Source organism: Lithobates pipiens, unplaced genomic scaffold (genome assembly GCF_037356315.1).
Source record: "Lithobates pipiens isolate NorthernLeopardFrog02 unplaced genomic scaffold, aLitPip1_a1.2 Scaffold_27, whole genome shotgun sequence".
Taxonomy (NCBI): Eukaryota; Metazoa; Chordata; class Amphibia; order Anura; family Ranidae; genus Lithobates; species Lithobates pipiens.
In genome coordinates this window covers 12,762,644-12,778,770 of record NW_027507788.1, presented here as the reverse complement: position 1 = coordinate 12,778,770, position 16,127 = coordinate 12,762,644, and the positions used below count along the sequence as shown (strand labels likewise).

At 48.4% G+C, this 16,127-nt stretch overlaps 1 protein-coding gene and 1 long non-coding RNA gene across 10 annotated transcripts in view; one reads left to right on the top strand and one right to left on the bottom strand.

Moving 5' to 3' along the window:
• The window catches only part of LOC143933537 (uncharacterized), a 483,729-nt gene that overhangs the window by 229,639 nt on the left and 237,963 nt on the right, over positions 1–16,127 (bottom strand). The window lies entirely within an intron of this gene.
• On the top strand, positions 7,307–15,965 carry LOC143933534 (uncharacterized). Its single transcript, XM_077456445.1, has 3 exons — positions 7,307–7,455; positions 12,467–12,508; positions 14,207–15,965. Coding segments are annotated over exons 1-3 (1,227 nt in total). The 5' UTR covers positions 7,307–7,453; the 3' UTR covers positions 15,390–15,965.

Sequence of the window (16,127 nt, the reverse complement as noted above, 5' to 3'; positions counted from 1 at the left end):
CCTTCATTGGTATAGGGACTGACGTACAGTCTGCTAATCACTAACACACAACCTGCTTGTTCCACAAAAGTTCTTATAAGGACTGGTAACTTGGTATAGGGTGCTACGGTACATAGGCTTGAGTGCGGTACAGTCTGCTGTTCTGTAAGGACCGCTATCGGTCCACAATAGATAGGGTTGACGTGCACCACTGCTGACCGCTGCCCTATACTGCAGCAGTCCTTCAGCGGTATAGGGACTGACGTACAGTCTGCTAAACACTAATACACAACCTGCTTGGTCCACAAAAGTTCTTATAAGGACTGGTAACTTGGTATAGGGTGCTACGGTACATAGGCTTGAGTGCGGTACAGTCTGCTGTTCTGTAAGGACCGCTATCGGTCCACAATAGATAGGGTTGACGTGCACCACTGCTGACCGCTGCCCTATACTGCAGCAGTCCTTCAGCGGTATAGGGACTGACGTACAGTCTGCTAAACACTAATACACAACCTGCTTGGTCCACAAAAGTTCTTATAAGGACTGGTAACTTGGTATAGGGTGCTACGGTACATAGGCTTGAGTGCGGTACAGTCTGCTGTTCTGTAAGGACCGCTATCGGTCCACAATAGATAGGGTTGACGTGCACCACTGCTGACCGCTGCCCTATACTGCAGCAGTCCTTCAGCGGTATAGGGACTGACGTACAGTCTGCTAAACACTAATACACAACCTGCTTGGTCCACAAAAGTTCTTATAAGGACTGGTAACTTGGTATAGGGTGCTACGGTACATAGGCTTGAGTGCGGTACAGTCTGCTGTTCTGTAAGGACCGCTATCGGTCCACAATAGATAGGGTTGACGTGCACCACTGCTGACCGCTCACCTATACTGCAGCAGTCCTTCAGCGGTATAGGGACTGACGTACAGTCTGCTAATCACTAACACACAACCTGCTTGTTCCACAAAAGTTCTTATAAGGACTGGTAACTTGGTATAGGGTGCTACGGTACATAGGCTTGAGTGCGGTACAGTCTGCTGTTCTGTAAGGACCGCTATCGGTCCACAATAGATAGGGTTGACGTGCACCACTGCTGACCGCTGCCCTATACTGCAGCAGTCCTTCAGCGGTATAGGGACTGACGTACAGTCTGCTAAACACTAATACACAACCTGCTTGGTCCACAAAAGTTCTTATAAGGACTGGTAACTTGGTATAGGGTGCTACGGTACATAGGCTTGAGTGCGGTACAGTCTGCTGTTCTGTAAGGACCGCTATCGGTCCACAATAGATAGGGTTGACGTGCACCACTGCTGACCGCTGCCCTATACTGCAGCAGTCCTTCAGCGGTATAGGGACTGACGTACAGTCTGCTAAACACTAATACACAACCTGCTTGGTCCACAAAAGTTCTTATAAGGACTGGTAACTTGGTATAGGGTGCTACGGTACATAGGCTTGAGTGCGGTACAGTCTGCTGTTCTGTAAGGACCGCTATCGGTCCACAATAGATAGGGTTGACGTGCACCACTGCTGACCGCTCACCTATACTGCAGCAGTCCTTCAGCGGTATAGGGACTAAGAGTTTTGTCACAGGGTCATTTAAAAAATGACATGCAGAGGAAGAGGCAGGCCCTTCCGCAGGGGTGGTAGGGGTAGGGCAGGAGCAACAGGCTTGAGCCAAAGTGGGAAGTTGCAGAAGGTGCGTTCAATTACTTTAAAGGATGCACCAGACTTGGTTGAGTGGCTCGCTCAGCCTTACTCTTCTGCACCCTCCTCATCCTCTCGATCTGCACCCTCTTCTTCACTCTCTGCTATGTGCACCCCCAAAGACACTACCACCAACAACACGACCACCACCACCACCACCACATACCTTCCGCTTGAGTCACTGGAATTATTTTCCGATCCATATCAAGAGGACATTTCTGATGCGCAGCCACTCTTGGTATTGGATCAGGAAGAGGAGGTAGCAACAAGCGCTACTCAGCAGTCTGACGCCAGTACCCAGATCAGCCCAAGGAGGAGGTTGGTCCCCGGTGTTGCTGCCTACTCTACTTATAGCGGTGGGGAAGGTGACGTTGATGATGACGTGTCTAGTGATGTCACGTGGGTGCCCACAAGAGAGGAAGAGGAGGGGAGTTCAGAGGGAGATATGGACCAGCAGATAGGGAGGAGAAGCAGCAATGACTTACATTGCACAGCAGGGACAAAGCAGACTGCAAATGTATCAGGAGCGAGTCATCGACCATGTACGGTCACATCTGGCGCTCCCAGGACACCGGCACATGGCTCCGCAGTGTGGGCTTTTTTTAACGTGTCCGCTGCTGACAATAGCGTTGCCATCTGCAATCTTTGCAGTCAACGCGTTAGTCGCGGTAAGCCCAATACTCACCTAGGGACGACCGCCTTAAGAAGGCACATGAGCAGCCATCACCGAGCCCAGTGGGAGCAACGGAACACACAAAGCCACACTGCAGGCTCTCACCGTCCAGCCTCGTCTTCTACTTCTCCTTCTCCTCTCTCCTCACAATTGTCCTCCACTCCACCTTCCATCACGCCAAGCTCACATTTTTCTGCAAAAAGGCAGGCTTCCGTGGGCCTAATGTTTGAGCGTAAAAAAATGATGACGCCGGATAACCCTCTTGCCCAACGGTTGGCGGCTGGCTTGTCAGAACTCATAGCCCGCCAACTACTGCCATATAAACTGGTGGACTCGGAGGCCTTTCGCAAATTTGTGGCCATTGGAACACCACAATGGAAGGTCCCAGGAAGGAAGTATTTCTCAGAGAAGGGCATCCCAGAGCTATATGGCCATGTTCAGCGGCAAGTGAATGTATCTCTGGCACACAGTGTCGGTGCCAAGATACATCTGACCACAGACACGTGGTCTAGCAAACACGGGCAGGGAAGGTATATCAGTTTTACTGCCCACTGGGTGAACCTTCTGACGGCCGTCAAGCATGTAACCCGTGGCACCCGTGTAGATTTGGTTTTACCGCCACGGATTGCATGCAGGCCTGACTCTTCTTCTCCTCCTCCTACTCCATCCTCCTCCCTCTCCTCCTCAGCTGCCTCCTCCTTTTCCGCTGCTAGCGTCTCTTCCACTGCACCGCCCAAGCTCCCCAGAACCTATTCCACATGCCAGGTGAGACGTTGCCATGCCGTGCTGCGTCTGTTGTGCCTGGAAGCAAAGAGCCACACTGGCCCGGCACTCCTTTCAGCTTTGCGTTCACAGGCAGATGAGTGGCTAACACCGCTCAATTTGACAGTTGGTAAAGTGGTGTGTGACAACGGTGCCAATCTGCTTAGCGCATTGAAACAGGGCAAAATCACGCACGTGCCGTGCATGGCACACGTCTTAAACTTGGTCGTGCAGCGATTCCTTGTCAAATACCCTGGGGTCCAGGACATCTTGCGGCAGGCAAGGAAAATCTCGGCCCATTTCAGAAGATCTTACACGGCCATGGCTCGCCTTGCTGACATTCAGCGGCGACACCATCTGCCGGTCAGACGTCTTATTTGCGATTGCCCGACGCGATGGAACTCAACCTTCTATATGCTTGATAGGCTGCTCCAGCAGAAACGTGCAGTTAACGTCTACCTGTATGAACTCTGCGAAAGAAACGGTTCTGGGGAGCTGGGTTTTTTTTCACCGCGCCAGTGGCTGCTCATGCGCGACACATGCAGACTTCTGCGGCCATTTGAGGAGATCACCAAACTGGTCAGTCGCAGCCATGGCGCCATCAGTGACATGGTACCTTATGCCTTCTTTCTGGAGCGTGCATTGCGTCGTGTCATTGATCAGGCTGTGGAGGAGCAGGAGCGGGAAGATGAGGAAGTCGCAATGCTGGATGAATTCCCAGGGGGGGCTACTCTATCTGAGACAAGTCAACAACAGGAGTCTGATGAGGAGTCAGAGGAGGATGGTGCCGGGGCGGATGAGCAGGAGCAAGAAGAGCATGCTTTAAACCTTTCTGGGATCCCTGTTGTGCGAGGATGGGGAGAGGAGAATGAAGAGGACGACATTATCCTGGATGATGAGCAGGAGCCAGGCCACCACACCGCTTCCACTTTAGTGCAAATGGGGGCCTTCATGCTCCAGTGTTTTAATAGGGACCCCCGTATAAAAAGCATGAGGGTCAAGGACCAGTACTGGGTGGCAACGTACTTAGACCCCCGGTACAAACACAAAATGGCGGAAATGTTACCGCCGTCGCAGAGGGCTGTCAGAATGCAGCACTTCCAGGCCTTGCTTCGAGAAATGCTGCATTCTGCTTTTGCGTGCGCTGGCAGAGGAGCAATTCCCACTCCCAGAGAAGGATTTGCGGGTACCAATCCAACAGCGCCTGCAAGAAGAGGCCGGTTTGAAGATGTGTTGGTGACTTCGGATATGAGGTCATTCTTTCAGCCGACCCATCGACAGGTGTCATCCGGATCCAGCATCAGGGAACGCCTAGACCGTCAGGTGTCCGACTACATTGGGTTAACGGCCGATGTGGACGCTCTGAGGAGTGATGAACCCCTAGACTACTGGGTGGGCAGGCTTGACCTCTGGCCAGAGCTTGCCCAATTTGCAATCGAACTGTTGGCTTGCCCCTCATCCAGTGTCCTGTCCGAAAGGACGTTCAGCGCAGCAGGGGGGATTGTGACCGATAAGCGTACTCGCCTAGCTCACCACAGTGTTAACTACCTCACATTTCTAAAAATGAATGAGGCATGGATCTCGGAGGAATTCAACACATGTGATCAGTAGACCATGTATATGTCTATAAACAATTTTTGGAATCAAGCACACAGACCTTCTTAATTCATTTGGCTCACTTCCCTGACCCAAAAAAGCACACCGTACTATATGCCCCTACCCTCCTCTTTGAAGAGGTTGAGCGGTGTCATATTTCTACTGGGGCTGCTTATTATGAGGGGTTCCCACCATCCCTGTGCTGTGCTGACTTCCTCCTGGGTGTTCTTATTATGAGGGGCTCCCACCATCCCTGTGCTGTGCTGACTTCCTCCTGGGGGTTCTTATTATGAGGGGATCACACCATCCCTGTGCTGTGCTGACTTCCTCCTGGGGCTGCTTACGGTGCTGCTGTCAGCGCTGTATGTCACGGAGCTGCTGTCAGCGCTGTATGTCACGGAGCTGCTGTCAGCGCTGTATGTCACGGAGCTGCTGTCAGCGCTGTATGTCACGGAGCTGCTGTCAGCGCTGTATGTCACGGAGCTGCTGTCAGCGCTGTATGTCACGGAGCTGCTGTCAGCGCTGTATGTCACGGAGCTGCTGTCAGCGCTGTATGTCACGGAGCTGCTGTCAGCGCTGTATGTCACGGAGCTGCTGTCAGCGCTGTATGTCACGGAGCTGCTGTCAGCGCTGTATGTCACGGTGCTGCTGTCAGCGCTGTATGTCACGGAGCTGCTGTCAGCGCTGTATGTCACGGAGCTGCTGTCAGTGCTGTATGTCACGGAGCTGCTGTCAGCGCTGTATGTCACGGAGCTGCTGTCAGCGCTGTATGTCACGGAGCTGCTGTCAGCGCTGTATGTCACGGTGCTGCTGTCAGCGCTGTATGTCACGGAGCTGCTGTCAGCGCTGTATGTCACGGAGCTGCTGTCAGCGCTGTATGTCACGGAGCTGCTGTCAGCGCTGTATGTCACGGAGCTGCTGTCAGCGCTGTATGTCACGGAGCTGCTGTCAGCGCTGTATGTCACGGTGCTGATGTCAGTGCTCTGTATTACGGTGCTGCTGTCAGTGCTCTGTATCTCCTGCACCCTCTTGTTTGCCTACCCTGGTCCCTGACCTTCCCTCTCCTCCATTGCCTTCATTAGCTCCATAGTCCTGAATTGTCAGAACAATTTCCCAAATAAAAAAAAAATGCTTGTAGTTATCGATCCCAAATTCACCTCATACATGTATTATGCTATTGTCCAGGTGGTGGGACTACGTGCTACCCCCTAATAATTACCCCGTGGCCGCAAATTCGACCTAAAGGTTTGCGAAATTCGCCTCCCATTGAAGTCAATGGAGCCCGCGGCGAACGGTCGTTTTCGCGAACGTTTGTGTCCGTTCGCGTTTCGCGTTCGCGAAACGTCCCGTCGGAAGTTCGTCCATCACTAATCATTGGTGTTCCTGGGAGGAATAGTGCCCCATCATTGGTGTTCCTGGGAGGAATAGTGCCCCATCATTGGTGTTCCTGGGAGGAATAGTGCCCCATCATTGGTATTCCTGGGAGGAATAGTGCCCCATCATTGGTGTTCCTGGGAGGAATAGTGCCCCATCATTGGTGTTCCTGGGAGGAATAGTGCTGCCCCATCATTGGTGTTCCTGGGAGGAATAGTACTGCCCCATCATTGGTGTTCCTGGGAGGAATAGTACTGCCCCATCATTGGTGTTCCTGGGAGAAATAGTACTGCCCCATCATTGGTGTTCCTGGGAGGAATAGTGCCCCATCATTGGTGTTCCTGGGAGGAATAGTGCCCCATCATTGGTGTTCCTGGGAGGAATAGTGCCCCATAATTTTCATCATTACTTTAAACAAACGAAAAAAATTGCATATTGCATATTACATTTTTTTCTTAAATGATTTTATCTAACTAATCGATTGAAACAATAGGCCAACTAATCGATTATGAAAATAATCGTTAGTTGCAGCTCTAATTTAATACCACCAAAAGAAAGCTCTATTTGTATGTAAAAAAAAAAAAAAAGAGATAAAAATGTCATTTGGGTACAGGTCTGCATGACCGCGCAATTGTATTTCGAAGAGTCACAGCGCTGAAAGCTGAACATTGTCCTGGGCAGGGAGGGGGTGAAAGTGCCGGGTATGAAGGGGTTAAAGTGCAAATGTATAAAAATAGATTTTTGGCTGGAGTACTGAAAAAAAAAATAGATTAAATCCTTCACTAAATGACACATCCTGTGTATATATATATATAGCGAATTGCTCTGAAGATAAGGAGAATGCGATAAGTTAAACGTTGTTTTATTGCTAGGATTCCCGGGAGTATTTGTATACTTTGTTACTGTTTTTTTTTTGTTTTGTTGTTATGTAAAAAGATGACATTTCTAATCACTTACAAGTGGATACAATGTGATTACCATGATAGGTGTGGATTCCATGATCATTACAATGTATCAGTTCTATCATACAAGAAGATCGGATGTCATTGTATCTTATGTAAAAACAATAGAGGGAGTTGAATTTCTGGGCTTGCAGAGTTGGGCAGGGCAGCCTTGTGGTCTACCGTCTACGTGCAGATTTGGGGAGGGTTTTTTTTTTTCTTCTAGTTAACGGGATCCAATGAAACAATGGCAAGTGTCCTCTGTCATGTCGGGTGATTACTTACTTACTCATATGCCGGGGGCGTCGCCTGGGAGCACTATACACCTTTCCGAGTGTGCCCGGCGGATCTCATACAGGAGAAGTTTCGCAAGAGGAACGAAGTTTCTTGGAGAAGTGTCGCTGACCCCTGGAGGAAATGTGAGTGACCAAAAGTTTTACCTGGGGTGTCAGACAGTCAGGGGTTGGTTGGGGCATAGTAACTCCCCCACTATTTAATTAGGGACCTCCAGTAACAAAGCCCCTGCAGCCATCACACGTGGAGGGGGGGGGGGTTCTGCAGTCATGTATCACCTTCACCCAGGGTCGGTGCTCCCACTAGGCGGACTAGGCAGCCGCCTAGGGCGCCTGGCCACAGAGCTTGCAGTTGCAACTATACTATACTCCAGGCAGCCGCTCTGAGCCTCTGACATGTGTGAAGCAGGGCAGCGCCCCTGCCCCCCACCCAGTCTCTGCTGTAACATCAGTGACATCATGTGTGTCCACACTGTGCAGAACAACTCCACTGACTCAGAGCGGAGATAGTTCTGACAGTGAGGCCGCGTACACACGCGGGGACTGTTCGCTCAACTTTGTCCGCTGAAGAGTGTTTCGGCGGACAGTCCGCTCGTGTGTGGGCTTTCAGCGGACAGTTTCAGCGAACAGTCTGCGGAACAAAGTTTTTCGGAATTTCCGAAAAACTGTCCGCTGAAACCTTGTTTCAGCGGACAGTCCCCTCGTGTGTAGGCTTGTTCGACAAACTAAGTTGCGCGCATGCTCAGAAAGGATTTTCACGGCGTAGGTTGCATTGCAGTGTATAGGACGTCGTATTTTTCGTCCCGTCGTACGTGCCGTTCACGTCATCGCGCAAGTTTCAGCAAACTGTTCATTCGTCGTGTGTAGGCAAGTCCGTCCATGCTAATTTTGAGCGGACTGTCCGCTCAAACTGTTTGACGAACAAAGTTGAGCGAACAGTCCCCGCGTGTGTACGCGGCCTGACATGTGTCCAGCAAAATCCCCCTCCCCCCCCCATGCTCTGCGCTCTTCACTATCCGCTCTGATGTGTGTGTCCAGGGCCGGTGCTACCACTAGGCGAATTAGGCAATTGCCTAGGGCGCGCTGCTGCCTAGGGCGCCTGGCTGCTGGTTTCTCTAATCCCTGTCCCCCACCAGTCTCCGTGTTATGTAAGTGTTCGGTGGAGGTGCTGTGCTGTATAATGTAGGGGATGCCGCCCGGCACCCCTTCAGAATTTCAGATGTACTCAGGCAGGCGCTCCGTCCACCTGTAGTATCATTACAGGTGCAGCGCAGCACTGGGGGACGTGTCCTGAGTCTGCCGACAGAACAGAAACAAACACTTCCCCTGCTGCTGCGCGCCACTATGGTTACACCAGTGACCTGTGTCTCTGGTCTCTTTCAGTCCTGCCAGCTCTGCCCATACATGATTCAGTCACTGAATTTCAGTGACTGAGATTTGTATCCGAGTCTAATCATGTGACCCCTGACCCCTGTGTCACTTGCAGAGTCCAGCTCTCCCTCCCTGTGTTCTATCACCTCTCCTGTACAGCGGAAGGTGTCACTCACATACAGACATGCTACAGCCGATCGGAGTAGTCAGTGCCTGGTCAGTGGTGATATCTGGAGGCGGGTTCATCGGATGCCGTCTGCAGAGCAGAACCCAAGTGAGTGAACTTCAACTACACTGTATTACTGTATAGTGTGTATGTATGCATCTGTCCTCAGACTCCTCACATGTGTGATGTCATGATTGTCCCAGCACATGGCCTGAATGTAAGAGTCCCTCTCCTCTCCCCCACACTCCTCATCCCTCTCCTCCTCCTTTCCTAACACCTCTTCTCCCCCTCCTCTCCTCATCCTTTCCCCCCTCTCCACACACCTCCCCCCCTCTCCTCCTCACTCACACTCCTCATCCCCCTCCTCCTCCTCCTCCTCTCCTAACACCTCTTCTCCCCCTCCTCTCCTCATCCTTTCCCCCCTCTCCACACACCTCCCCCTCTCCTCCTCCCTCACACTCCTCGTCCCTCTCCTCCTCCTCCTCTCCTAACACCTCTTCTCCCACTCCTCTCCTCATACTTTCCCCCCTCTCCACACACCTCCCCATCTCCTCCTCCCTCACACTCCTCATCCCTTTCCTGCTCTCCTAACACCTCTTCTCCCCCTCCTCTCCTCATCCTTTCCCCCCTCTCCACACACCTCCCCCTCTCCTCCTCCCTCACACTCCTCTTCCCTCTCCTCCTCCCTCCTCTCCTAACACCTCTTCTCCCCCCTCCTCTCCTCATCCTTTCCCCCCTCTCCACACACCTCCCCCTCTCCTCCTCCCTCACACTCCTCTTCCCTCTCCTCCTCCCTCCTCTCCTAACACCTCTTCTCCCCCCTCCTCTCCTCATCCTTTCCCCCCTCTCCACACACCTCCCCCATCTCCTCCTCCCTCACACTCCTCATCCCTCTCCTCCTCCTCCTCCTCCTCCTCTCCTAACACCTCTTCTCCCCCTCCTCTCCTCATCCTTTCCCCCCTCTCCACACACCTCCCCCATCTCCTCCTCCCTCACACTCAGGAATAATAGCCGATTACCGGCTCCGTTATATCACATGATCAGCTGTCATTGGCTGACAGCTGATCACGTGATAAGGGGTCGGGATTGACCCCCTTGCACGGATCGGTGATCAGGCGAGTCTCGCAGGCCGCTCATGCACGGGACGACGTCAATAGATGTAGTCCCGGAAAAGGAGATCCGCGCTGTAGCCGTCATTCAGCTATAGCGCGGGTCTCAAGTGGTTAAAAGTCTTGCACACTCTCCTATACATCGGTGCTTTTGCATGGGATAGTGGATATGAAGGGAGGGTAAGCGCCTCTTAGAAGCTCCAGGTGTGGAGGTTATATTAATGTGTTATATAACTAAATTGTGCAATTAATGTACTTTATTAGCAATGCAATGATTGTAACTAATTTCTGTTTTTGATGATATTCGTTATTAGCTTGTATATCCCCTGAAGAAGCTATTGCAAAACATGTCGGGATAATCGATTACAAGCACTTCAATCCGTTTGTTATATGGACCAGTCACTATGTGTAACCTTTGTATATGTAGATATTTATGTAACACATTGTTATGTGTTATTTTTTTTTTTATATATATATTTTTTATTGAAATTTTCAAAGATAGATACAAAAAATTGCTTAGAAAACAAATTAGAAAAGAAAGTAGACATTTCGATTGTCGTATATGCATACAAAACTTAAACAATGAAATCATATGACGTCCACCTATTGTGTATGTAGGTTATACATAAGTATAAAAAAGGCAAAGAGGATTTAGTTCGACGACCGTAGTTCGACACGAACAGTAACTAAATTAAGTACACTATTATGTTTAATACAATAACAAACTTGTATAAACAGATATCTTTTAAATAGAAAAGTAAATCATATATTTCAGAGTAAGGCAATAAATCAACTTGTACACCAGACTTAGTTTGTTTTGTTATAGTTATCCCATAATGACCACTGGGCAAGGGCTTTCTTGTGGTTGCCCTCCTTCCATGCAATCGTTTTTTCATATGCACACGAATCCTTAACCAGTTGTAAAACCTCTTTGATCAGTGGAGGGGTTGTTGACTTCCAGTGTTGGGCTATGACCAGCCGTGCAGCACACAGAATATGTAGCACTACAAAGCGGCAACTGCCCGGATAAATGTCAAGACCAACACTTAGGAGGGCCTGTGCGGCGGTCAATTTATTTAGTATACCTGTTACACCAGCTATTAGGTTTGATATTACCGCCCAGAAGCTTCTTAAGGAAAGACAAGACCAGACCATATGTTCCAGGTTTCCCACTAGGCCACACCCCCTCCAACATAAGTTATTCTGCGTTTTGTCGAATTTTGCGATTATATACAGAGTTTTATACCATCTAAGCATTAGTTTTTGCGTAGTTTCTTTATAACTTGCACACTTTGTAAGTTTATTATTATATCTTATGGCTTGAAGCCATTTATGTGTTATTTTTTAACGCATGAAAATAAAATACTTGTTTTTATATTTCTTATGTACTGTTTTTTTTTTTTTCTCTCTCTCTCTTGCTTTAATCTGAATATTTTGCATATAAAAAAATCCCTCCTCTCTTTTGGTTCTTCCAAATTATTTAAAATAAAAATGAAATATTCCTTTAAATATCATGTCTGGGGGGTGTCTATAGTATGCCTGTAAAGTGGTGCATGTTTCCCGTGTTTAGAACAGTACCACAGAAAAATGACATTTAAGGAAATATTGTCATTTAAAACTGATTGCGGCTGTAATGAATTGTCGGGTCTCAGCAATATAGGTAAAACTTATTGAAAAAAAAAAAAAAGCAGATCACCGGTGGCCGTGATCGGGACATCAGTCCCGATCACGGCCAGCCCTGCTAGTGCCCACCTGCCCCCTGCCAGTGCCACATTAATAAAAAGTAAGTGGTGCCCACAGTGCCACCCAGCAGTGCCACCCAGCAGTGCCCACAGTGCCCACAGTGCCACCCAGCAGTGCCCACAATCTGCCTTAACAAAGGTGCTGCACCCCAGTGCCACATATCCGTGCCCATCAGTGTCATCTACCAGTGCCCAGCAGTGCCGCCCATCAGTGCCACCTATCAGTGCCCATCAGTCCCCTCTATCAGTAGTACCTATCAGTGCCCATCCGTGCCACCCATCCGTGCCACCTTATCTGTGCCCATCTTTGCCCATCGGTGCTGCCTTATCTGCGCCCATCGGTGCTGCCTTATCTGTGCCCATTAGTGCCGCCTTAACTATGCCTATCAGTGCCCACCAATGCAGCCTATCAGTGCTGCCTCATCAGCGCACTTCAATGAAGGAGAAAAATGACCTGTTTGCAATATTTTATAACAAACTATTAAACATGATTTTTTTTTTTTTGCATCTTTTTTTGTTTGTTTAGCAAAAAATAAAACTCCGAGCTGTGATTAAATACCACCAAAAGAAAGCTCTATTTGTGGGAAAAAAATGATAAAAATTTCATTTGGGTACAGTGTTGTATGCCCGCGCAATTGTCATTCAAAGTGCATCAGCGCTGAAAGCTGAAAATTGGTCTGGGCAGGAGGGGGGTTTAAGTGCCCAGTAAGCAAGTGGTTAATATTACCTGATGTTTCTGATTTTTACAGGGATTCGTCTATGGAGCTGAAGTTTTCTATCGAGGAGTCAATGTAAGTTTAAGTTTTATTAGTTGGAACATACATGCATTATGGGAAGAAGATACAAACTCAGAATATATGTAACAGGTGGATTCTGACTAGGCACACTGGGCAGGGGCCCCTAAATTATATTTTTAAGGGTTTTGAATAGCATAGGGAAGGGTGCATTTATTTTTTGCTTTCTCTTGGCGACATTTCCCTTCCCCTTGTTTCCCTGTCATAGAAACCCAATGGGAAGTGAGAACAAGCTCTAAAAAGTGGGGATAATCCCCTCTTAGACAATTGTCACCAGCACAGATGTCCACATTAGAAGATATACCTTCACCTCCTCACTTTCTCTCTTGATGGCAATTTTCAATAGAATTATAATAGAAATGATGAATATCCAGTGGAGATGTCTACCCTTTCCCCAATTCTACTAAAATGTGAAGCTAAAGCACCAGCATTACAGCCAGGAAACTAGCATTTTCAGCAAAAGTAAGCTGTGATAGCCCATATATTTATCTTTCGACTAATGTACTTTAAAGCGGGAGTCCGCCGGGAGTTTTTTTTTAAAGCCAGCAGCTATAAATACTGCAGCTGCTGACATTTAAAATAAGGACACTTACCCGCCCAGCGCGCCCGCGATGTTGGCACCTGAAGCCGATCTCTCGATCGTCTCTCGGGTGCTGCCGCCGCCATCTTGGGTATGGGAATCAGGAAGTGGAGCCTTTTGGCTTCATTTCCCGGTTCCCTACTGTGTATGCGCGAGTCGCGCTGCGCAATAAGGATGGTCCCCGCTGTCTCTGGGATCTGTGTGTTTCCCAGCAGGCAGCGGGGGACTTTCGGAAAGGGGCGTAGATTCTGCAGAATCTACGCCCCTTTCCGCAGATCGCTATGCCGGAAGTGGGTGCAGATACCTGTACTGTATAGGTACCTGCACCCCTCTCCCCCCTGAAAGGTGCCAATTGTGGCGCTGGAGGGGGGGAGGATTCCAATGAGCAGAAGGTCCAGTTTAGGGTGGACCTCCGCTTTAAGAGGCAGGTAGAACTGGAGCCCTCCGAGGGGAGAGATTTACTAAAACTGGAGCATTCAGAATCTGGTGTAGCTCTTCAATCAGCTTCCAACTTCAGCTTGTTTAGTTAAAGTGGGGTACCCCCTAAAAAAAAAAAAATTAAAAGACAGCAGCTACAAATACTGCAGCTGCTGGCTTTTAATAATCGGACACTTACCTGCCCCAGGGTCCAGCGATGCGGGGGAACGAAGCCCCCCCCCCCCTCGCTCCCCGCTCTGCTCGCGGCACCGTTATGCATACTGTGGGCACCCGGCTGTGGCTTCACAGCCGGGCACCCAGGGCGCCGTGATACACCGTTCAATCACCTGGGACACATGATAGGTCCCAGGTGAATGTGCGGCGCGAGAGGAAGTGATGTCACCAGCCCGAGCAATGAAGAAGGCAGATTACGAGGGACCCCCTAGCAACCGGTATTTAGAGGTGAGTAAAAATTTTTTTTTTTGCCAATTATTTTTTTTACGAATTTTAAGCAGCTTTTATTTTTTGGGTGGCAACACCACTTTAAGCTTTGACAATAAAACCTGATTGGTTTCTATGCAGCGTTGCACCAGATTTCACACTCTCCAGTTTTAGTAAATAATGTATTTTGCATTATGACTTGTAGCATTCATATATCCAGCTGTATTTATTTAGCTTTTCATTGTCTTTTGTTCTAGGAATCCTTCTTTACATCTTAGGAAAAGTATGCCAGACACACAACAAGCTAAAAAGTACCTAAGAAATCACAGAGATCATATCAAAAAGATTACCCATACATCCTATGATGAGAACCTGACATCCCACCCTCAATTTAGCAAGCCTGAAACAGGCATGTTGAAGAGTTCTCCAAGCAAGGGCCCAAATGTTGGAGGCATAAATGTTCCTACAACCCTAGGCAATGACCACGAGGACCTTGGAAAATCTACTTACCACCAGGGTCAGGAAGATTTATATACAGACCTTGAGGGTCAGAAGAAAGATGGTACAGATGAATATAACATGGTGGCACAAGGCAACCAAGTCAGATACATTGATAAGAGTGGCAAAGTCACACAATCTGAAGAGAGCCCTCAATGTTGCCTTGAGATCAAAGCTCAAGACAAGGCTTCTACTTCCCTAAATATATTGGAGAACCAAGTTGATGTCAGTTCAGTATCTGATTCTGTGAGCACTGCTATGGAAGTAATGCCAGATGTGGAAAAATATGAAATTTGTCAATTTCAAAATAACTTAGTTGAGTTTACATTAGTTACAAAACCCTACGATGAGCATCAAGACCAGGGTCCCTCTGAACCCTACCAAGATAAGACTACAAAGCCTCTTGCTGCCAAAACATTGGCCAAAGCTGTTTTTAGTAGGTCTATAGCTGACACAAAGGAGAAGAATGATAACTCCATAGCACACAATGTTACGGGAGATCAATATGTTGGAGCAGACAATTGGGTTGCAGGTAGGCCAACAAAATATGAGAAGTTTATGAATTTCCATACCCAAAAACAGACCAGCAAGGTCCAAACATTTGCTTTACCCAATAAGAAAATGACAAAGCTTTGTGAAGAATCCATCAGTGGCACCAATCAACATGAAGGCCTGTTGGAAGAGACCGAAGAAAATCACGCAAGTAGAGTTTCTTCTGATGGACCAAACGGGCATTTCGAGAAAACTGAAGTTCCATCCACCTATGATGATTTAATAGATGAAAATGAACGAGCAACAACAGAGCCCCAAATTACAAATAACAAAGATGATGAGGTGGTTGGGAGGCTTAAAAAGCGTCCAAATCAATATAAAAAGACTCGATTTGGTAAGTGCGTTCTTAGTAGATTAAAATGGCACCCTTTTAAGTGGGAACCAGTCTGAGTTCCTTTCTTGTAAAAGTGAAGATCAGGGATGTAGTTGGCATCCTTGTCCTAGGTGCCAGAGGACCTTAACCTTGCATTGCCTGTTTGCCAACACTGAAACAATACTGTGGTTTAGTTCAAATCTAGGTCCAAAACAAACTTTGACTTTCCGATGTTCAGACCAACATCAAAACTTGTACTCAAGCATGCCCTTGTTCAGTGGGAGCCAAGCAACATATGCGGTAGTATTTCTACCTCTTCTCTACATGATAGTTTCCTGCTGTTGGTTCCTACAGAAGCAGCAGGCGCTTTCACCTACTGAATCCCTAGTAATGGCTGACATCACTGGGAATCCCAGTCACACAAGTAAAGAGGTGGAGATAGCAGTGACTTCCCTGCCTGAATATGGCCACTGGAGATGGAAATGTCATTACTATCCTCAGCCCTTCCTTTATATAGCTGAAAACACTTCTGGGAGCTGACATCCAGCTACAGGTACTGTTGGGATTGGTCAAGTGTGCTGAGTCATTGGTTTTTTTTTTTTTGTTATCCATGAGTCAGTGCCGAGACAAGGTCATCTAAAACCCAGGGTGAAAATGCCTAATTACACCCCCCCCCCCAAAAAAAATCAAATACAAATATGCATGCTTAACCTTAAGCATAAATTCCCCAATCCCCAGTACAGATCCACCCCACCAGCTGAAATCCCCCTCCCAGCACAACCCCCCCCATCCCTACTAGCACAAATCCCCCACCC